Genomic DNA, 22,538 nt, shown 5'->3' with positions numbered 1-22,538 from the left:
GTGCTCACTGGGCTGATCGCGATAGAAAGCAACTCCATTTTCCATGGGGTGCAAGCGGGCTTTTGTCTTTACAGAATGTTCTAGAGTGTTCACAGTCCCTGTTTCTTTAAAGAGAGGGAGGAAAATGGCCCAAGGTCTGCAGCGAGGTGGAGTGAGACCACGAGGCAGAACAGAGCGGGGCCTGCCTTTGGGATCCGGAGGGTTGCATCTGGGCTGAATAAGGCGGCGGTTATGGCACTTGATTGGCGGAAATGCGGGAACCGGGTGGCAGCCGCAGGGACTTTGGCAGGCCCAGCCTGGGCAGGGGGAGAGGCATCTGCAGCTTTTATTCTTTTCTGACTGTTCATAAAAATAACAATAGCTGTGTTCTGAGGCGCCATTAGCACGCTCAGGTTAAGATGTTCTGCGCTTTCCTTCCCATGTCTCTGGCCGGTGACGCACCAGCTCTCATGTGCACGTTTTTCAAACAGGGCTAAATGTGGCCCTGCCACGTTGCACCGCGGTGGGAATTCAGTGAGGCTGGCGACGTGGAGGGCTGACCCCACGTCTGGCTCACGGTGAAAGTGCAATAAATAAACTAGCTCGGGGTCTCCCCTTCTGCTCTGTGGATGTTTGAGGCCGGATCGTTCTCTGGGGTGGGGCCGTCCTGGGCACTGCAGGTGCTGAGCCGCGTCCCTGCCTCCGCCTGCTCTATGCCAGGAGCTCCCTCAAGCTGTGACAACCACAACTGTCTCCAGTGTCCTTAGAGGGCAGAGTCACCCGTTGAGAACTACTAACTTAAGAGATCATTTAGGAAAATAGCTACCTTGGCCAGGCCTATTGCAGAGGCTGTGTGAAGATTAGACATGGTGGCCCAGGAATGGCCTGGCAAGGGCCACTTGTCACAGTGCTGCACCAGATGTCCCCACTGGACAGCCCCCTCACAGAGACCAGAGGCTTGTCCCTCAGGCTGCACAAGGGGGGGTCCCCACCACCAGCACCCCCACTCACCTCGGCCAGCCTTCCCCCGGCTGGAAGACACGTCCTCTGAGCCCGGCATCAGCTGACTTGCTGTAGAGGGTCCCATAGTAAGTTTTGTGGCTTTGTGGGCCAGTCTGTTGGGGGCTTCTCAACTCTGCTGTTGTGGCCCCAAAGCAGCCATGGACCATCCGTAAGCGGAGGGGCGTGGTCTTGTCCCAGTATAACTTCATAAGGACACATGCAGGTCAGAATTGGCCCACCGTGGCTGCAGTTTGACAGCTAGACCCTGTGCTAAGATCCAGCTTCCGTTGGTGTGTCCAGGTTTTACTGTTAGGAGCAGCCTTGCTGTGGAATGTGCTAGAACAGGTCCCCCGATGTGCTGTGTTGGGAGAGTTTTTCTAGGTCAGGGGTTGCGTTCCCAAACTGTTTTCGTTTCAGGACTCCACTCTGGCCTCTAAAATGATCGAGGGTTCCGAAGAGCTTTTGCTTAAGTGGATTCCGTCTGTTGGTTGTTAGCGTGATACAGGTTGAAAGCTGGGAACGGTGTAGAGCACAGGAACACACGCGTGCAACTTCCTTTAGGCGACAGTGTGGTGCTGCTGTCCCTGCTCATGCAGCCCCCGAATATTCCTGCCCCTGTGAGACCACGAGAGTGAAAATGGGCAGTGACAGACATCTTCATGTCACTGTGACAACCGCACTGACCTCCAAAGCGCTGCTCTGGGGCGAATCCTCAGCGGTGGCCCGGGCAGGTCGGAGGGCAGAGTTCACTTGTCACTAGTGATCCATCCCCTCTGTCCACAGTGTGCTGGGGCGTGACGAGAGGGGTCGTGCCTGTCTTCGAGGTGCTGTGTGCTGTGCCGCCGCCTCCCCACGTGTGCGTTGTGTCCCCTCTGCCGCGTCTGGGATCCTGCCTCGTAAATCTTCATGTCTTCCGTCTCTCCGTCCGTCTGTCCTGCGTGCACCTGGGCTTCCCGCAGAGGCCTGGAGCCGGCTGAGACCGGATGGTGGGGGCCGCGGCTGCCTCCCCAGGAAGGCAGAGCGATGTCTCACTTCCTTTCCCTCCCCCGGGTCTGGCCGCCAGGCCCCGCACATGCTCTGTTCTCTCTCCCCTGCAGCTGGCGGGGGGTACCTCTCGGTGTGAGGCTCACACGGTCCTTGTTGCGCCCCTGTGATCTGGTTTCTGTCCCTGAAATCTCTCTGAGCCACTTGCCAAGCTTGGTGGCATTTACTTCCTGCTCTGCCGTGCCTCTCAGTGGCATTTGGCACCCTGAAAAATAACCCCCTAACGGTGGCTCAAGGGGGTAGAAAGTGGGTAGAAACAGTGGGTGTGGTGAGCTTTTAGCCTAAATTTTCAAAAGAAAGTGACATACTTAGTTGTCCAGCTGTGTCCGTGTGTGTTTAGCTTTTACACAATGCCTGTGGTACGAAATCCCAAATGTCCAAAACGCAAGGAGCAAATCTCCCCCTAGCCTTGGCGCTCAGTACCCCCCCCCCAGCAGTAACCTGGCTCCTTCTAGAGGTGTTTGGACGTATTTGTGCACGTTCCCTATGTTTTTGTTACCAATCAGAACGTGCCGTGTTCGTGCCTTTCTTTGCCCTGAACTTTTCATTGAGTAGCTCTGTGATGGTTCCATGTCAATGCCATGGCTGCTTTGTTTCTGTGGTGGCTTCATAGACCTCTTGTTCGGATGCATCATCGTTTATTTACCTACTTATTTATTTTCTCGAGGCAGGGTCTCGCTCTGTTGTCTGGGCTGGAGTGCACTGGCGTCACCGTAGCTCACTGCAGCCTCCGACGCCTGATTTACTGGTTTATTTAATATTGCTGGGCTTTTGGTTGTTCCTGGCTTTTTTCCCTCCCCCAGTAAGTTCAAGGTTGCGGTGAACACCCTTGTACATATGTCTTTCTGCGTATGATTGAGTGCGGCGACAGGCTACGTTCCTTAGGGTGCAGTTGAGTCGGAGGTTGAGTAGGTACCTTTTAATTTTTGATGATTTTTTCCTACCAGCAAGGGCAGGGGCTACTAGATGGGTTTTAGATTAAACCACTCCTTCTAGCGGGCACAATGATAGAACTTGAGTTAGGGCCGTGGTGATACCATTTAATAGGAATGTTTCCTTGTACTAGGTTCAGTGACTTAAAAACTTTCCCATCATGGAAATTTGTAATCATTTTAACCAACCAAGAATAAAGGGTATAATGGAACTCTGCACCCATCACCCTCTACAATAGACCTCAGCTGTGCCTGATACTTGTTTTCTACCCACCCACTTAGCTCTACCCTCCTGGATCATTTGTTTTTTTTTAAAGAGACAGGGTCTCGCTCTCACCCAGGCTGGAGTACAGTGGCGTGATCAGCTCACTGCAGCCTCCAACTCCTGGGCTCAAGTGATCCTCCTGCCTCAGCCTCCCGAGGAGCTGGGACTACAGGCATGTGCCACCATGCCCGGCTAATTTTTTCTATATATTTTTAGTTGTCCGATTAATTTCTTTCTATTTTTAGTAGAGACGGGGTCTCGCTCTTGTTCAGGCTGGTCTCAAACTCCTGAGCTCAAATAATAAACCCACCTCGGCCTCCCAGAGTGCTGGGATTACAGGTGTGAGCCACCGCGCCTGGCTAATTTTTCTATTTTTAGTAGAGACGGGGGTCTTGCTCTTAACATTAGAAACCCTAAGATAAGGCGTGACTTTTCTGTGCTTTGGTTGTTTTTTTTTTCTTAGCTTTCATTAATGTCATTAGCCTGAGGCTGGGATTTTTAGAGCCTCAGTTACAGACCCAGGCTTGGAATGTTCCTTAGCCCGGGTTGGAAACCAGCTGCTGGGAGAATCAGAGCCTGGCTTTCCCTCCCATGGTTCCCGAACGTCTGTGCACAGCTTTTGGGCAATCTCCACAGGGAAGGTGGCACTGACCACACACCTTGCTGTCACAAAAAGTTGCGTAAGCTTCTTCCTGCTTGTTTTGGGGCCCTTGTGGAAAGTTCTAGAAGCAACACCAGGAGGCAGCCTAACTGACTCACGAGTTGTGTTCTGGAGGCGGAGCTCCCTGCCCATGTCCCTCCCTGTTTGTGTCCCTGTTGTTGGCACCTTTGTACCAGGAGACGCCCGACACGGCCCTGGTCCAGCCCAGCAAGGGCTCCTCTCTCGGTGTGTGCCGGTGAGGCTTGGCCAAGGCCGAGTCGGATCCTCCCCAGCCAGCCCAGAATACAGCCCTCGCCCTCCGCGTCCACATCTTGGTCTCTGTCCCAGCCGGGCAGGACGGGATCTGACCGCGTGGCTTCCTCCAGGCTTTGTTCCGTTTTTCCCGCCGCCTCCTGCTGTCCCGGTCACTTGGTTTGTGGCACCGCCCCCAGCCACCCTGCTGGCCTGCCTGTCCTCCCATCCTGCAGTGGGGCTGGGACTGTCGGCTCCCCTCCTCCGGAATCTGCTGCATTTCCTCGTCAGGGTGCCGGGGAGGCCCCTCTGCTGTGTTGTGTGTGGCTGTCACGTGTGGCTGCGTGACGTGCCCTGGTGCAGATGAGCCACAGCGAGCTTGTTCGTTCTCCGCCGGCCAGCACCCAGGTGGCTGGCAGTATTTTGCTGGCAAGTGATGCCGCTCTGAACATACGATGAGCATCCGTGTAAGTGCCCCTTGGACACACATGGGGGCCTGTCTAGCTCAGCGGCTCTCACTGGGGACATCCGTGATCGTCACGACCGGGCAGGGGTCCTCCTGGCACAGAGTGGGTAAAGGCCAGGGACGCTGCTCAGCACCTGCAGTGCCCAGGGCCTGTCCCCGAGTGTCAGCAGTGGCCAGCGGGGTGTGCCGAGCTGTGGAGGCGGCGGGCCCCAGGGCAAGAGTGTCCTGGTCGTCATTTAAGTGCTGTTTGGCTTGTGCCCTGCTGGTTCCCCGTCCATTACACGGAGCACACTTATCTTCCCCCCTTTTCTAAGTTAATAAAGTTTATTTCCTAGAGCAGTTTGAGTTCACATCAGAAGTGAGCAAGAGGGACAGAGTGTCCCACAGCCGGCTGCTGGTTACGGCGGACGAACCTCTGTAGACGCGTGCGCATCGCTCAGTCCACAGTTCACGCTGGGGTCCGCTCTTGGTGTCGCATGTCCTGTGGTTGGGACACATACGTGACGGTGTCTGCCACAGTAGTTTCCTACGGCGCGGTCCCGCCACCCTCAAAGTCCCCGGGCTCCACCTACTCCTCCCTCCCTGCCCCCAACCCCCGGCAACCACTGATCTTTCACCGTCTCCATAGTCGCTGCCTGTTCCAGAATGTCCCATAGTTGGAATCATACAGTGTGTGGCCTTTTCCGATGGGCTGCTTCCTTTTTTTGACAGCTTCATTGGATATAGTCAATGTACTGTTCAATTCACCCATTTAGAGAGTAGAGTTCAATGATTTTAGGTACATGTAAGAGTTGTGCAGCCATCGTTGTATTTAATTTGAGAACATTTCATCACGTCTAAAGGAAATCCTGCACCCCCAGCTAGCACACTCATATTCCCCCGTCCCCAGCCCCTGGCACCACGAATCCACGTCCTATCTCTGGATCTGCCTGTTCTGGACATTTCACATAAATGGAGTCTCACACTGTGTGTCCTTCTGTGTCTGGCGTCTCTCACTGAGCACAATGTCCTCAAGCTCCCACCACGCTGCGGCCTGTGTCAGAGCCTTGTTCCTGTTCGTGGCCGAGTGATGTTCCACGTGTGGATGGACCGTGTCGTGTTTACCCATCCATCTGTTGGGGGACACTGGGCTGTTTGCAACCTCTGGCTGTGGTGACCGAAGCTGTGTGAACACGCGTGTACAGGCTGACATGCCTCGTCCTTCCCGTCCGTGTCACCTCTGCCTGGCGTCAGAGCCGGTCCTGTGTTGGAGGGCTGGTGCCGTGTTTCCTCTGGGCACGCGAGGGGCGCTCACCGCTGGCTGGGTGAACAGGTGGGGGAGGCAGTTGTCGGTGGGCTCTCTATCCGGGGTGGGCTTCCAGCGGCCCCTGGAACCCCTGCAGCTGTACGTAGGGTGGACACGTGCTCAGGCTATTTTCCTAATAGCCAGGTGTGGTGGCCGCACCTGTAGTCCCAGCCCCTCGGGAGGCTGAGGTGGCAGGATCATTCGAACCCAGGACTTGGGGCAGGGCCAGGGAAGGGGAAGAGGCATTTTTCTGGAAAAGAAGGGCCATCCTCCTTCAGGTTCTCAGGTGTGTGATGGCCGAAGTGTAGAAGTGTAAAAGCCCCTGCAGGGAGGGACCCTGGACCTGGGGCTCACTTTGACCCCAGGTGCCATCTGCACGTTGAAGGCCACCTGCCTGTGGACACCAGCGGGTGGGAAGGGTTGGGCTGGAGGGAGGCAGAGAGCTGCCCTTTGTGTATGTTGCCTTCTCTTCTTCCTGGGCAATGGGCAATGTCTGGGGACATTTGAGATTGTCACGACAGGGGGCTGCTGTTGGCACGGAGTGGGTAGTGGCTGGGGACACTGCTTGGCACCCTGCGGGGCCCAGGACACTCCAGAGAGTGGAGGCCCCACCCAGCCCCAGTGTCCATAGTGCGGAAGGGGAGGCCCCCCCTTAGGGGCGTGTGGTAAGCCACGGGGGAAGGGGGCCTTGTTGGATGTTGGAGGGCTAAGGGACAGTTTCTAACAAAGAAAACCCCCCTGGCCTTTTGTGGCGTCCGGGTGCAGCCCAGGTGACGAGCTCCTTTGAGCACAGCTGCCGCATCAGACGACCAGGGCTGCAGACGGTTGGAACGTGCTAGTGACAGGCACCCTGCCCCCCACCGTGAACTCAGGGAGTTAGGATAAGGCCTCAGAGGGGGCGGGGTGACGGCTGCAGAAGCTGCCCTGGCAGATAAGGTTTGAGCCTCTGGAAGGAAGTAGGGACACTGGGGTGTGTCTGTGTAGGGCAGGTCTCTCCCCCTGGGCACTGGGGACACTGGGACTGGATCCTTCTCTGGGGAGGGCCGTCCTGGGCACTGCAGGTGCTGAGCAGTGTCCCTGCCTCCACCCACTCCATGCCAGGAGCACCCCCTTCCCCAAGTTGTGGGGAGAGTGTCCCCAGACATCACTCAGTGTCCCCTGGGAGGCAGGACCACCCCTGGCTGAGAACCAGTGATAGAGGGTGACGTGTTCACTGTAGCGAAAGCTGCTCTGAGCATGAAGTACGAGGAAGATCCCTGACCCCCATGAGTGTCCACAGCACGCCAGGGTGATGACGCGTGTGCTTACAGGAACACTGGGCACGGGACGCCAGCCGCCCTCACTGAGGGGGCCTGGGGACCTGAAGGAAGGGCTGATGGCGCTCTGGGTCTCACACCCCGCACCCCGGCTTTAGGGTCCTTCAGTCTGATCTAGATCACACCGTGCACGCGGGTGGGGACACGGGGGCTTTCGCTCGTGGCCAGCCTGGCGCCCGCAGACCCAAACTGGAATATGGAGGACGAACGGCCTTTGTCCTGGGTGTCCCTGCAGATGGAGGACGGCCACAGTCTCTTCGACTACAACGTCCGCCTGAACGACACCATCCAGCTCCTGGTCCGCCAGAGCCTCGTGCTGCCCCCCGCCGTCAAGGAGAAGGACCCCGAGCTCTCCGACACGGATTCCGGCTGCTGCCTGGCCCAGAGCGAGTCCGACAAGTCCTCCACCCACGGCGAGGCGGCCGCCGAGACGGACGGCAAAGTGGGCCTGGCGGACGAGGCTGCGTGGGTCGAGACCGGGCTGGGTCTGTACAAGGTGAGGCTCTGGGCTCCAACACCGTCCCTGCCTTGTGGTCTCCGCACACTCGGGGCCCGCGGGGAGTACACCCCACTCCCCCCATCGTTGCTGGCCCTGGCTGCACCACTCGGACCTTGTTGAGAGCAGCCAACCCCCTCCCTGGCTCTGGCTGGGCAGCCTCCGTCCCACGGTAGAAATGACCAGGGGGTGATTTCCTGCACGTTCCTGGCAGGGAACATACGGTTGTGACTCTCTAGAGTGGAGTCCTCTGTTGGGGCCTGCAGGTGTCTTCTCTGTGGCCTTTGCAGTGACTGTGGAATTTCTGAATTTGCTGCCACCGTCTAACATCAGGAGGTGGCCGGGTGCAGTGGCTCACACCTGTAGTCCCAGCACTTTGGGAGGCTGAGATGGGAGGATTGCTTGAGGCCAGGAGTTGGAGGCTGCAGTGAGCTGTGGTCGTGCCACTGCACTCCAACCTGGGTGACAGAGCGAGAACCCCGTCTCTTAAAAGAGAAAGAAATTTAACAGAAAGATCTAGATTTCCAACTTCTCTTGACAAACGGCAGCTCTCGTCTCGCTGGGCCGCACAGCAGCTGTGGCTAGAGCGTGGCAGCAGGGCCTCCTGTTGGGATAACACCTGCACCCTCCACTCCCCATCATCCTTGTCTGGGCTGCCTTCTTCCTGCGGTTCTTATCTGGGACAGTTCTGTCCCTCGGGACACAGCGATGTCTGGGGACAACGGCAGTAGTCGTGACTTTGCGGGGGATGCTCCTGGCATGGGGTGGGTGGAGGCCAGGGACGCTGCTCGCACCTGCGGGGTCCAGGATGGCCCCTCCCAGGGAACGATCCAGCTGAGCGTCACTAGCGCTGCGGCGGCTAAACCCCGCTGCGGCGTCTGAGTTCGCATCCCGGTTCCCGAGCACCCAGCGCTCTCGGAACCACGATCGGCTCTCAGCGGTGTCCCTTTCCCAGGTCAGGACGAGAACTTCCTTGTTCCTCTCAGGTCAACGAGTACGTGGATGCTCGGGACACGAACATGGGGGCATGGTTCGAGGCGCAGGTGGTCAGGGTGACACAGAAGGCCCCTTCCCGGGACGAGCCCTGCTGCTCCACCTCGGCGCTGGAAGACGATGTCATTTATCACGTGAAATACGACGAGTGAGTGTGGTGGTGGGTGGGCTCTTTGGGGCACGTCATCGTTGGCCGCGTGTCCTCAAGCTGGACCTTGGTACTGTCTCGGGATGGTGATTAGGATCTGGGGGGCCCCATCCTCGCATTCCCTAAGAACACACGAGGCCACCTACTCGGGGACCAGCCAGGCTGGCCCTCCTCGGGTCATCTTGGAGATCTCGGCTCAGCCCAGCCAAATTGCTTGCTGTGCTCCCCCTGCCCCATTTTATTTCATTCATGCTGCTTGTTTGCACGTGGACCCATCTTTCGTGTTTGTTTCTCTTCCCTGCCTGGAACATAAAGCTCCGTTTCCAGCGCATGTATTTATTGGGCGCTTACTGTGTGCCCGGCCCTGTGCTGGGCTCGGGGCGGGGGATACACGTTGGTGAACACAGATGGCGTCTGTTCAGGCTGGTGCAACAAGATGCCAGAGACTGCGCGGCTCAAACAACAGACACTGACTTTCTCACGGCTCTAGAGGCTGAAGTCCAAGGGCAAAGGATATGGTCAGGGAGGGTTATGGTCCTGGCTTGCACGTGGCTGCCTTCTCGCTGTGTCCTCGCCTGGTTCCTGTTGCTCTGACGATCCCTTCCTCCTGTAGGGACACCGGTCCTATCAAATGAGAGTCCCACCCTTGTGACCTCAGTTAACCCTCATTACCTCCCTCAGTGTCCTGTCTCGGATATAGTCGCATTGTGGGTTAGGGCTTCAACATGTGACTCTCAAGGGGACACGATTTAGTCCACGACAGAGGGCGAAGCCTGCCTGCCACACATTTAGGGGGCACAGGGGGTGTCCTTCGGTTCCGTGCCGGGTCCCTTCTGCCTAACAGTTTCTGGCACATGCTAAACTTAGCTCTGTAAAAATTATTGGAGAAATTGGATGGTGTGAATCACAGACACAAGATTCACAGCCTCTTGGTTGGGGGTCTCCAACTGCAGCCCCAGGCCCAAACGTGGCCCGCTGCCTGTTTTTGTAAATAAAGTTTTATCGAAACGCATCAGCGCCCATCAGTTTCCTGCCCTGTCGACGGTGGCTGTCCTGCTACACCCTGTGGCAGAGTCAGGCAATTGTGACAGAACTTCCAGCTCACAAAGCCAAAAATACTTACTATTTGGCCCTTTGTAGAAAAAGGTTGACCCCCTTTTCTTGGTGGTTTATGGGAAAGTGATGAGTCCCAGGCAGTAGAGCACCAGGATAGATCTGGGGTTTGCCCTCTCACTTGAGGCTAACTTTGTAGGTGACGGTAGCACGAGAACATTCTATCTTGTGCTTTTTCTTATGGCTATTGGCAAATTCCTGTATGTCTTGAATGATGACTTTCCATTATGTTCCAATATCTGATATGCTGTATTTACATAAAATAATGTATGTTCCGCTACAAAAGTCACTTTCAGTACTCACATGTTGAAACAGTGTATTTTTTTTTTTTTTTTTGAGACAGAGTCTCACTGTGTTGCCCGGGCTAGAATGAGTGCCGTGGCGTCAGCCTAGCTCACAGCAACCTCAAACTCCTGGGCTCAAGCGATCCTTCTGCCTCAGCCTCCCGAGTAGCTGGGACTACAGCATGTGCCACCATGCCCGGCTAATTTTTTCCCTCTATATATATTTTTTAGTTGTCCAGATCGTTTCTTTCTATTTTTTAGTAGAGACGGGGTCTCGCTCTTGCTCAGGCTGGTCTGGAACTCCTGACCTTGAGCGATCCACCCGCCTTGGCCTCCCAGAGTGCTAGGATTACAGGCGTGAGCCACCGTGCTGGGCCCCAGTAGGTGCAGTTTTGAGCCCAGGAGTGATACACTTTGAGCTACGATTGAGGTTGGCCTTGGCTGCCTGGCAGGGAGTGGACTGCAGGGTTAGTGTGGCAGCTGTGAGACAGGGGGAGGCTGCCATGGTCACTGGGGGCCGGATCTTGGAGCTGGTGTCATGTTGCAGTGATGTCCCTCATGTCCTCCGGGGTGGCAGAGGTCTTGCCTGGTCCCTAACCGTGTGGACGCAGGACCCTCAGAGGCTTGGATGTCTCCTCCAGGGACTGGCCCGCCCCAGCACTGGGGGCATCCTGGGTGCCGTCCCTCCCTGCACGGGCGAGAGGCCAGTGCTGCGTCAGGGCCCCGACTGGCCCGCACAGGTGGCCGACGAGCACTTGCCGTCTGAGTTTGCGTCATCAGCCACGGCACGCCTGTGCTGGGGTGTCGGGGTGGCTAACTTCTGCACAGGGCCAGATCGTAAATATTTCGTCTTCGCAGGCCCGAGGGGCTCTGTTGATCCCACCCAACCCTGCCGGACCTGAAGGGTGTGGCTGTGTACCCGTACAACTTTATTGACTAAAAACAATCGACGCTACGTGTAGGTCCCTAGTCTAAGTATTATCTAAGTACTCAGCACCCCGATGCACTGCTTTTAGCTGCATTGTTTAGCGTTTGGGAGGGCTTGTGGGTTTCAGTGTGTGTGTGTGTGTGTGTGTGTGTGTGTGTGTGTGTGTGAGAATGTGTGTGCGCGCATAGCTTGGATGTAAAAGTAGTTTTTTGAGCCATTGCGTTACCATGAGAAATCGCTCTGTGGAAGGTGCCACTGAATGAGGGAATCGGGCAGAGTGTGTCGCAACCCGAGGCGATGTCACTAACCTGCCTCTCTCCCTCACGGAAGAGAATCCTTTCCCGTTCCCCTTGGAGGCCAAGAAACACGAGGGTGATGAAAGTATTCTAGAATTGATTGTGCTGATGGTTGCGCGGCACTGAACGTACTAGAAACGGTGAATTCTGTGCTCTGACCGGGTGAATCGTTTGGTTTATAAATTATCTGTCCACGAAGCTGGGGTTTTTTTTTGTTGTTGTTTTTTTTTTTTTTTTTAAAAGAAAAATAGCACGAATTAGAAGAACTCCCAAGCCCTCCTTGGGATCTTGCTTCGACCTTTTTAGTGTGAAAACTACCCGGAAGGTGGGAAGGAGGCTGGCCCTTCCTCCTGCTGTCTTCTGTGGCCTCACCTCTGCCCCTATTCTGGGACAGGATTTTGAAAATGGTCTGTGCGCAGCGGTTAGAATAGCCCAGAAAAGGCTCACCTGCTTCCAAAAGACCAGTCGAGGCTGAGTGCTTCAGAATGTCCCGTTTCAGACCCACGTTCGTGTGCGAGGGCACAGCAGCCTGCTCTGATGGCGGCGTTGACGTTGGTGTTCCCAAGGCTGGGCCCGAGGAGGGCGGGTCTGGGCCGTGTTAGAAGGCAGAGGTTCCGTTTGTGCTTTGCCACTGCTGCGAGACTTTAGGTAAACCACTGCCCCTCTCTGGGCCTCACGTTCCCGATTGTACGATCAGAGGCCGGCCAGGACCCAGGGTCCTACGCGCACATGCTCCCTGGCATCAGGGACGGAGGTGACAGGGCTCTTTGTGGCAGCAGCTGCCACTGCTTTTGGCTAATTGGTGCCAGGGAATCTCAGCCTGAGATTGCTGGGCCTTCGATTTTCTGAGAAAAAAACACTGGGCACAGGGCCCAGCACCTGGTCACCTCGTGACAACCTCCCCGAGGTCCTTAGGTGCACAGAGGGCAGCTGCCCCCAGGCTGGCAGGGGCCAAGGGTCTGGCTCGGGCTACCTGGCTCTGGTGTCTGTTCCCTTCCCGCTGTGCCTCCTGCATCCCCCAGAGGGCTCGGGACACGCATGGGAATGAACAGAAGAACCCAGAAAGCAGCAGGTGCAGGCTCGCCAAGCCCCTTAGTTTCCTCTTCCTTGCGACAGTCCGGTCCATGTGCATTCAGATAGCAGTTTCCGCTTCTGGGATGGGGACTGAGGGGCAGGCGGCAGGAAAGAGAGCCGCTTCTCACCGGGTGTCACCCTCTCTCTCTGCACCCCTGGAACCTTTATTTTTATTTTTATTTTTGGAGACGGGGTTTTGCTCTGTCATGCAGACTGGAGTGCAGTGGCATCATCATAGCTCACTGCAGCCTCCAACTCCTGGACTCAAGTGATCCTCCTGCCTCAGCCTCCTGAGTAGCTGGGACTACAGGTGTATACCACCACGCCCAGCTAATTCTTTTCTATTTTTAGTAGAGACAGGTTCTCGCTCTTGCTTAGTCTGGTCTCTAACTCTTGGCCTCAAGGGATCCTCCCACCTTGGCCTCCTGAAGTGCTGGGATTAGAGGCGTGAGCCACCGCGCCTGGCCTGAAATTCTGGCTTCTGTGTCGTTTTCCTTTTGTGTCTGATTTAGCAGGACTTTGACCCACAAGGGGAATAGCTGAGCTTCTGCACGAGGCCCCACGAAGCCTCCCGTCTGACGTAGCTAGAGCCAGCGGTGTTCACGTGCTTTGAGAGTAAATTTAAGGGGCAGGGTCCTCTCTGAGGTGCCTCCGTGGGGTTGGGCAGCCAGAATGTTCTAACCTGCTCGTCTCTCCCAGGGATGATTCTCTCAACGACTGTCGCGTCGTCTTTGTGGACGAAGTGTTCAAGATCGAGTACCCGGGCGAGGGCAGTCCCATGGTTGAGAACCCGACGAGACGTGAGTTTTGAGCCCGCCTCCCCCGTCTCCCTTGGCGGGCGTGGGGGCTTCCATGTTCCATCCCCGGCCTGGCTGACCACCGGAGCTGACCCGCCCTCCGTGTGCAGGCAAGAGCGGGCCCTCCTGCAAGCACTGCAAGGACGACGTGAGCAAGCTGTGCCGGGTCTGCGCCTGCCACGTGTGCGGGGGCCGCGAGGACCCCGACAAGCAGCTCATGTGCGACGAGTGTGACATGGCCTTCCACATCTACTGTCTCTGCCCGCCCCTCAGCAGCGTCCCCAGCGAGGACGAGTGGTGAGTGGGGCTCTGCCGCCTCTGGGGCAGGGCGGGCCATGGGCACGTGGCCTGCGTGGGCCCAGGCCTCTGGGCACCGAGCTCTTAGCGCCCGCTAGGATAACCTTGGACAGGGACGGGAAGGTCGTGACTTGCTGGGCTCTGGTCTGAGGACCCTCTGTGTTATCAGAGGTATTTTCCCTACAGCTCGGATGTAGGAGCTGTCCTCGCCGCCCCCTGAACCTCATGGAGATGGGGAAACTGAGTCACAGCGGGGGAGGGCACCTGTTGAAGTTCCCCATCCCTTTCCTGTACCACGGTGGTGTTGGCTGCCGCTGCTAGGGACAGCTTGGAATTCTAAGCAGGAGAAGGACGGGAGAACCCACTGTCCCGTAGAATATTCCGTGACAGTGGGAACGTTCTAGTTCTGTGCTGTCCAATCTGGTCGCCACGAGCTGCACGCAGCTGCTGAGTACTTCGGTCCACGCGGGAGGGGCTGGATTTCTGACTTTATTTAACTTGGATGGATCGAAATGGCACTAAATGGCCCCGTGTGCCGAGTGGCCCCATTTTGGACAGGCCAGGACAACGGTAGTGCCAAGAGGGGCCAGGTGTGGCTTGCGTCAGCCAAGACGGCCGTGTGCTGGGGCTACGGTAGCGAGCGTGACGAGCTGTCCCCGCAGGTACTGCCCTGAGTGCCGGAACGACGCCAGCGAGGTGGTGCTGGCCGGAGAGAAGCTGCGGGAGAGCAAGAAGAAGGCCAAGATGGCGTCGGCCACGTCGTCCTCGCAGCGGGACTGGGGCAAGGTGAGGTGTGGCCCCTCTCGCCACGTGGCCCTGCCACCCTCCTCCCGCCCTGCTGGGGCTCACGCTGCTGTCGCCTTTGTGTCTCCGCCGCCGACAGGGCATGGCGTGCGTGGGCCGCACCAAGGAGTGCACCATCGTCCCGTCCAACCACTACGGACCCATCCCCGGCATCCCCGTGGGCACCATGTGGCGCTTCCGAGTCCAGGTACCCGCCTCCTTCCGGGGCTCGTGGGCTCGTCCTGCCTGTGTTGGGTGACACCCCTGGCGTCGGCCAGCCGGGGCCGAGGGAGTTACGGGATCCCAGCGGCGTTGTGGCTGGCTGGGGACGGCGGGAAAGGCCTGGAGGTTCTGGTTTATTCCCGTAGCTCCCCAGGGGCCTGGAAGCGGCTCTGAGGGGGTTTAGGTGCCTGTCTGGCCAGGGCCGTTTTGGTTTTTTTTTTTTTTTTTTGAGGCAGAGTCTCACTGTGTTGCCCGGGCTAGAGTGCCGTGGCGTCAGCCTAGCTCACAGCAACCTCAAACTCCTGGGCTCAAGCGATCCTCCTGCCTCAGCCTCCCGAGTAGCTGGGACTACAGGCATGCGCCACTATGCCCGGCTAATTTTTTATATATATATATTTTTAGTTGTCCAGATAATTTCTTTCTAATTTTAGTAGAGACGGGGTCTCGTTCTTGCTCAGGCTGGTTTCGAACTCCTGAGCTCAAACAATCCGCCCGCCTCGGCCTCCCAGAGTGCTAGGATTACAGGCGTGAGCCACCGTGCCCGGCCTGGCCAGGGCCTTGTGAGGCCATTCCCAGAAGCTGCTATTCCAGGGGAAAGGTGGTGTCAGCTGAAATGGACCCGTGTTAGTCTATACCAGTGACACTCCCACCTCTAACTGGGCTGTGGCCGAGGCGCCAAGGCAGACCAGACTTCGGTGCTGGTGACACTGGGGCCGGATGGTTCTCCGGGATGGGGCCGTCCTGGGCTCTGCAGGGCGCTGAGCAGCGTCCCTGCCTCCACCCACCCCATGCCAGGAGCAGCCTTGCCCCAGTTGCGACAACCACAGATGTCCCCAGACATCGCCCAGCGTCCTCTGGGGGGCAGGATCACCCCTGGGTGAGACCCACTGAGCTAGATGAACAAGACAGTGCCCATCCCAGAGGTCGCAGGGCCGGGCGGGGAGGCGATGGGCGCTCTGGAGGTGGCATCGCACTTCACTCAGCTGTCTCAGAACGTTGCGTGTTGAGTGAGTGACCGACCGAACCTCAAGTCTGCCCCATGAGGGGCGGCTTTGATTTTTAATTTTTTTTCTTTTATTTTTAGAGACAGGGTCTCACTCTGTTGCCCAGGCTGGAGTGCAGTGGTGCGATCACAGCTCACTGCAGCCTCCAACTCCTGGGCTCAAGCGATCCTCCTGCCTCAGCCTCAGCAGTAGCTGGGACTACAGGCGCCACCACACCCGGCTCATTTTTGTATTTTTCGTAAAGACGGGATCTTGCTATGTTGCCCAGGTCTCAAGTGATCTTCCCGCCTTGGCCTCCCTAAGTGCCGGGATCACAGGCATGAGCCACCATGCCTGGCCAGCCAAGGGCGGCTTTTTATATCCTCGTTTTGAACTCAGTCCCACCAGACACTGGTCACCCCCACTTTCCAGTTGCACAAGTAGGGCATGGAAGGTCAGGAGTGGGGCTGCCCTGAGGGCACGTGGCGGGGCTGGAATTCAAGCCACCTCCGTTCCTGGCGTGGCTCTGTTTCGGGGGGCGAGGTGTCTGTGATAGGCGACTGGCAGGCCTGCTGTGTTTGGTGAAAGGTCAACCACGGGCTCTTCATGGTGGGAGGGAGGGGGCGGGGCTGATCTTTCGTGTAGCTGTCATCGCAGAAAGTGCCATTTACTTCTGGGCGGTACCCGCAGGTCAGTGAGTCGGGCGTTCATCGGCCTCACGTGGCGGGTATCCACGGCCGCAGCAACGACGGGGCTTACTCCCTGGTCCTGGCGGGCGGCTACGAGGACGACGTGGTGAGTGTTATGTGCGGGGGTCGAGGAGGTTGCTTTACTTTTAAATTGTGATAAAATACACATAACATACAATGTGCCATCCTAACCATTTTTAAATGCACAGCTCAGTGGCATTAAGTCTGCGCATGTGGTTGTGCAACCGTCCCTACCCTCCACTTCCAGAATTTTCTCATCTTCCCAAACTGAAGCTCCATCCCCATGAAACACTCACTCCCCACCCGTCCCCAGCCCCTGGCACCCATCATCTACTTCCTGTCTCTGTGGATCTGACGCCTCTGGGGACCTCCTGTGAGTGGAGTCACACAGGATGTGTCCTTCTGTGTCTGGCGTCTCTCACTGAGCACAGTGTCCTCAGGGTTCATCCAAATTGCAGCCTGTGTCTGAATTTCATTCCTTTGCATGGCCGGATAACATTCCGTTGCGAGGACGGACCACATTGTGTTCACCCACTCATCCATCCGTGGTGCCTCTTGGCCGCTACGAATGTGCGTGTAGAATCCTCCTCACGTCCCTCTTTCAGTTCCTTGAGTCTGTACAGTATGATCCGGAAGTGGAGTTGCTGGATCATGTGGTCATCGTGTGTCAGTTTCTCGAGGACCCACCACACTGGTTCCACAGCGCCTGCGCCAGTTTCCCGGTCCCGCCAACAGCGCACAAGGGTCTGGTCTCTCCGCGTCCCCGCCAACACCTGTTGCTCTGTGTCTCGGGCGGTGGCCAGCCTGGCGGGGCTCGTGTTCCGCGCAGTCTCTCTTCTCCTCTGCGGAGGGCTCACCCAGCCTTCTCATCTGTTTCAGGACAATGGGAATTCTTTCACATACACAGGTAGCGGTGGTCGAGATCTTTCCGGCAACAAGCGAACTGCAGAACAGTCTTGCGATCAGAAACTCACCAACACCAACAGGTTCGTGGGAAACCATTTTCTTGTTTCTCCACCGACAGGCTTCTCTAAGCCCTCGGTTCTGTGTTGGGCGTCCTGTCCGGCACGTGGTAGTCCTGTTAACGTAGAGACATTCGGTTTTTCACTTCTCTGTACTAAAGATGTCATTCAGATGGGTTAAATAAAGCAAACATTTTCTCCAAAAGGCCAGTTAGAATAATAAGTATTTGCAGCTTTGAGGGCCACACAGTCTCTGTTGCAGCTACTTAGCTCTGTGTCGTAGCATAAAAGCAGCCATGGACCGTGTGGACGTGAATGAGCATGGCTGTGTTCTGATAAAGCTTTATTTGCAAAACTAGGTGGTGGGCCATAGTTCGCTTGAACCCCTGGTTGCAGGATGGGGATGGACTTTCTCAGCATAAAAGGGCACCATAAAGCCCAAAGGGACTGAGAGATTTGATCTAAATATTATAAACATATTGTAACAGCAAATCCTATAAATAAAACTAAAAGGCAGATGACTACTTATGAGGAAAGCTTGCAACCTGGCACATGACAGTTATGTCTTTACTATATAAAGAGCTGTTGCAAATCAACAAGAAAAACTCTCATAGAAGAAGCAAAAGACATGCAGATATTCACAGAAATGCAAATGGCCAGTGACCATGATAAATTGTTCAGCTCTAGGAACCAAATGCAAATTGAGAAACAATGGGGAGATGCTACTTATTTCCCCTGTTAAGTTGGCCAAAAATTCTAAAATATCACGAAATGCCAGGAAATAGACTAGTTTTCCACTGTTGGTAGAAATACGAACTGGAACCATCTTTTTGGAAAGCTTTTGCCTATATGTATGAAGAGCCTTAAGTGTTCTATTCACGACCCTATAATTCCATTTTGAAAAATGTGTTTGGGAGACGTTAAAAGTAATATTTATCATACAATCATTTAAAGCAGGCAGAAAAAAATCAGGAAATAGTAACTAAATATCTACAAAAAGGAAGGGTTGGTTATATATTTATTTATCTAGAAGAATACTTCAATTTTAGTAGCTGTTAAAAATCATGTTTTCAGAAAATATTTAATGCTATGGGGAACTACTCATTTATCATATTACATGATGAAATCTGGACACAAAATTCTGTGAAATCCCAGTTTACGAAAGTGCTGTTTTGCCCATAGACGGCAGTGCACGGTTTTTTCCCCTCTCAAAGGCAATGACAAAAATGGCATCGTAGTGGCAGTGGTGAGTCTGACCCTGGCCTGGTCGGCCCTAGCCCTTGGGGAAGGTCTTGACGGGACAGACCTCTGGCAGCCTGTGTCCCTTCCTGTGTGCCTCCTCGGTTTTCTCGAAGGCAGCTTCGCCATGTGGCGTGTTAGTCTCTCGTGGCTACAGTAATGAAATACCACAGGCAGAGTGGTTTAAAACAAAAGATGTTTATCCTCTCATGGATCTGGTGGCCAGAGGTCTGAACAAGGTGTGGCAGGGCTGAGGCCCTCTGAAGCCTCCAGGGGAGGCTCCTTCCTGCCTCTTCCAGCTTTGGATTGTAGCCGGCAACCCTTGGCGTTCCTTGGCTTGTAGCTGTGACACTGCATCTCTGTCTCCGTCCTCGTGTGGCCTCCTGCCCTCTGTATTTGTGTCTCTGTTCTCTTCTTATAAGGACACCAGTTACTAGATTGAAGGCTCCCCAATCCAGTATAACTTCATTGGAATTATTTTTAAATTAGGGACAGGGTCTTACTCTGTCACCCAGGCCGGAGTGCAGCGGCGTGATCCTAGCTCACTGCAGCCTCCAACTTGTGGGCTCAAGCGATCCTCCTGCCTCAGCCTCCCGCGTGCTGGGTCCTTGTCATTGGAACTTGATTGCACAGACCTTATTTCTAAAGAAGGCCACGTTCAGATGCTGGGGCTGAGGCTTGAGCACGTCTCTTTGGAGGATGTGTCCCAGCGTATAACACGTGGGGCCCCGCTCTCCCCGCAGGGCGCTGGCTCTCAACTGCTTTGCCCCCATCAACGACAAGAAGGGGGCCGAGGCCAAGGACTGGCGGTCGGGGAAGCCGGTCAGGGTTGTGCGCAACGTCAAAGGTGGCAAGAACAGCAAGTACGCGCCCGCCGAGGGCAACCGGTACGATGGCATCTACAAGGTGAGCCGGGCTCGATGCCGAGTCCCCCGCCGGGGCTGCTTGTGACCGCCGGCATCACCGCCCCCACTCTGCTCCCCACAGGTCGTGAAGTACTGGCCAGAGAAGGGGAAGTCCGGGTTTCTGGTGTGGCGCTACCTGCTGCGGAGGGACGACGATGAGCCCGGGCCCTGGACGAAGGAGGGGAAGGACCGGATCAAGAGGCTGGGGCTGACCATGCAGGTGCGTGCGGGCCGCGCCGTGCAGGCTTCCTGGTTTCTCTGTCGTCCAGAACGACTTCCTGGCTCCCAGCTCCCAGCGGGCCGCGCCTCGCTGGCCGTCACGTATACATGCTGCAGCCGGGGGGCGTTTTGTGTGCAGTGACATTGGCATCTCTGCCTGTCGCCATTTTTAGAGTTTAAAGCCAGACTTGCTCCTCCTAGGGTAGATCAGCCTGGCTCGGGGCCCCTCCTGTCGGTACGGGTCTTCTTTCCTCGACTCCTCCAAGGAAAAGCAGAAACCAGCAAAACCGGTCGCGTCCGGAGAGGTGTAGGTGGGAAGATGAGGAGACATAACCCCCTGCGTCCTCCCTCCCTCTGGCCACTGGAGCAGCTCTCTGCGCTGTAATTAGGGTGTTTTCTGCTTGTTAAGGGACTGGCTTTACAGCAGATAAGTCGTTGGGGGACTATTTCAGGAATCCTAATTGCTGTTGAGAGGCTGCTGGTGTCTGCCCCCCGGGGTCACCGAGGGCTGTCTTTGGAGCAGGTTTTAGCAGTGGGGAGTTTCAGAAGCCGAGGATGTGGGGACACGGCGGCAAGGGGGAGGCGGCGCAGCAGCGGAGGGTGAAGCAGGGTTTTCGTTCCCGACTCCCGTCTTCCTGGCAACCTAAGGCTGCTGCAGGAGGGTGACGATCTCCTGGCGAGGCGCCACGCTCAGGCGTGACTGCAGGTGCTGCAGAGGTGGGGCGATTGTCACATGATGCCCCCGAGGACAGAGGAGCCAGAGAGCCCTCGGAACTGGGGTTTGGCGGTGGTTTGTAAATGAAGTTTTACTGGGATCCAGCCACGCCTGTTCATTCAGGTGTCCTTGGTGCTCCGCTGTGACAACTGAGTGGTGGGGACCCACAGGGCTGGACGTTGCTACCGCCTGGGCCCTTGGAACGGAAGTTTGCCTGCCCTCATCTGAATCCTAAAGATGCTGGCATCTCATTCGTTGGTCGTGGTGGTGACCAGCTTGCTTTCGTGCTCACCTGGACGGCAGATGGAGGTTGGCAGGGCCATCTGCTGTTCGTCGTGGTGATGAGACAGCATTAGCTCTTGCTTGAGGCTGTACGGTTGAGTGCTCTGAGGACGAGGCAGTCCCCTTATCCACGGGACAGGTTCCAAGGCCCCCGGTGGGTGCCTGAAACTGCGGGTCACATACATGACTTTTTCTAGACGTATACACCTGTGACAAAGTTTAATTTCTTCGTTAGGCACAGCAAGAGATCAATAACTTCTCTTCGGTATAACCAAATTGCCAACGTCACTACTCATATGCTTTGGGGAGCCTCTTTTAAAAATTTTTTAAGAGTCAGGTTCGTGCTCTGTCGCCAGGCTGCAGTGCAGTGGCGTCGTCACAGCTCACTGCAGCCTCCAACCCCCGGGCTCAAGAGATCCTCCAGCCTCAGCCTTTGGAGCAGCTGGGGCTTCAGCCACCGTGCAGGCTCAGGGCGACTGCTAAGTAAAAGAAGCGTATTTGAGCACAAGTTCTGTGATACCACGGCGGTCGATCTGATGGCTGCCAAGTGACTCTCAGCTGGGCAGCACAGACAGTGTGGATGTGCCGGACAAAGGGATGACTCCGGTTTCGCTGGGACATAGTGGGACAGCACGAGATTTCATCACAGTACTCAGAACCAAGCGCAATTTAAAACATTCGGGTTATTTCTGGAATTTTCCATTTTAATGTTTTTGGTGGACTGTGGGTAAGGGGGAGGGCCTGTCGTGTGCGCTTTGGGGGCATCGGGGAGCAGGTGCGTTTGAGGAGCCAGACCGGGGGAGGGCTCGGGAGCAAAGCATGCAGTGGAAGACGGGCCTGGGCAGCGGGTGGCCCGTCCCTCACGGCGGGTCCTCTGCCCTGCAGTATCCGGAAGGCTACTTGGAAGCCCTGGCCAACAGGGAGAAGGAGAAGGAGAACAGGAAGAGGGACGTGGAGGAGGACGAGGAGGAGGAGGAGGCGGAGGCGCGGGAGCAGGCCAGCCTCAGGTCCACCAGGCCGGGCAAGGGCAAGTGGAAGCGGAAGTCGGCAGGTGGGTGTCTTGGCAGTGGCCTGTCTGCGGCCCCGCGCACAGCCCCCCGGCTGCCGGCTCTGCTCACCCGCTCTGCTCTCTCCCAGGAGGCGGCCCGGGCAGGGCTGGGTCCCCGCGCCGCATGCCCAAGAAAACCAGGGTGGAGCCCTATACCCTCACTCCGCAGCAGAACAGTCTCATCAAGGAGGACAAGAGCAACGCCCGGCTGTGGACCGAGGTCCTCAAGGCGCTCAAGGATGGCCCGGTGAGCGCGGGTGGCGGGGCTGTCTGGTGTCGCTCTTGCCCCAGGCTGGAGTGCAGCCATCACATACGTGATGGAACATTCACCATCGTGACCCTTTTAGGTGCGCGGGTCTCTGGCATGGAGCACACCCGCACTGCTGCGCAACCATCGCCACCCTCCATCTCCAGAACTTTCTCTTCCTCCCAAACTGAGATTCTGTCCCCATGAAACGCTCACTCCCCATCCCCTCCCCAGCCCCTGGCACCCACCACTCTACTTCCTGTCTCTGTGGCTCTGCCTGTTCTGGACGATTCACACAAACGGAGTCTCGCACTGTGTGTCCTTCTGTGTCTGGCGTCTCTCACTGAGCACGACGTCCTCAAGGTCCCTCCACGCTGTGGCCTGTGTCAGAATTCCCTCCCTTTTTGTGGCTGCGTGACGTTCCAGCGTGTGGACGGACCACGCCGTGTGTGTTTATTGATCTAAGGGACACTCAGGTTGTTTCCGCCTTTCGGCCGCTGTGGCTGTGACCGTGGTGTGCGAATCTCCCTCTCGACTTTGTTCCCAGGCGTGGGAAATGCCAGATCACGTGATGGTTCCACGTTGAGGTTTTTGAGACCCCACCAAACCTGGGGTG

At 56.4% G+C, this 22,538-nt stretch overlaps 1 protein-coding gene across 1 annotated transcript in view; it reads left to right on the top strand.

Moving 5' to 3' along the window:
- Positions 1-22,538, top strand: part of UHRF1 (ubiquitin-like with PHD and ring finger domains 1) — a 28,745-nt gene that overhangs the window by 2,442 nt on the left and 3,765 nt on the right. Inside the window, exons 2-14 of the mRNA XM_012646130.1 lie at positions 7,417-7,677; positions 8,664-8,818; positions 11,939-11,990; positions 13,181-13,313; positions 13,421-13,607; positions 14,270-14,393; positions 14,491-14,598; positions 16,286-16,390; positions 17,185-17,291; positions 19,250-19,412; positions 19,494-19,631; positions 21,513-21,678; positions 21,765-21,943. Of these exons, the coding sequence (XP_012501584.1) occupies positions 7,417-7,677; positions 8,664-8,818; positions 11,939-11,990; positions 13,181-13,313; positions 13,421-13,607; positions 14,270-14,393; positions 14,491-14,598; positions 16,286-16,390; positions 17,185-17,291; positions 19,250-19,412; positions 19,494-19,631; positions 21,513-21,678; positions 21,765-21,943 (1,878 nt within the window). The remainder of the gene's footprint in view (positions 1-7,416; positions 7,678-8,663; positions 8,819-11,938; positions 11,991-13,180; positions 13,314-13,420; positions 13,608-14,269; positions 14,394-14,490; positions 14,599-16,285; positions 16,391-17,184; positions 17,292-19,249; positions 19,413-19,493; positions 19,632-21,512; positions 21,679-21,764; positions 21,944-22,538) is intronic.

Source organism: Propithecus coquereli, unplaced genomic scaffold (assembly GCF_000956105.1).
Source record: "Propithecus coquereli isolate 6110/MARCELLA unplaced genomic scaffold, Pcoq_1.0 Scaffold241, whole genome shotgun sequence".
In the NCBI taxonomy this organism is placed as follows: domain Eukaryota; kingdom Metazoa; phylum Chordata; class Mammalia; order Primates; family Indriidae; genus Propithecus; species Propithecus coquereli.
This window is presented reverse-complemented; position numbering and strand designations above follow the sequence as displayed.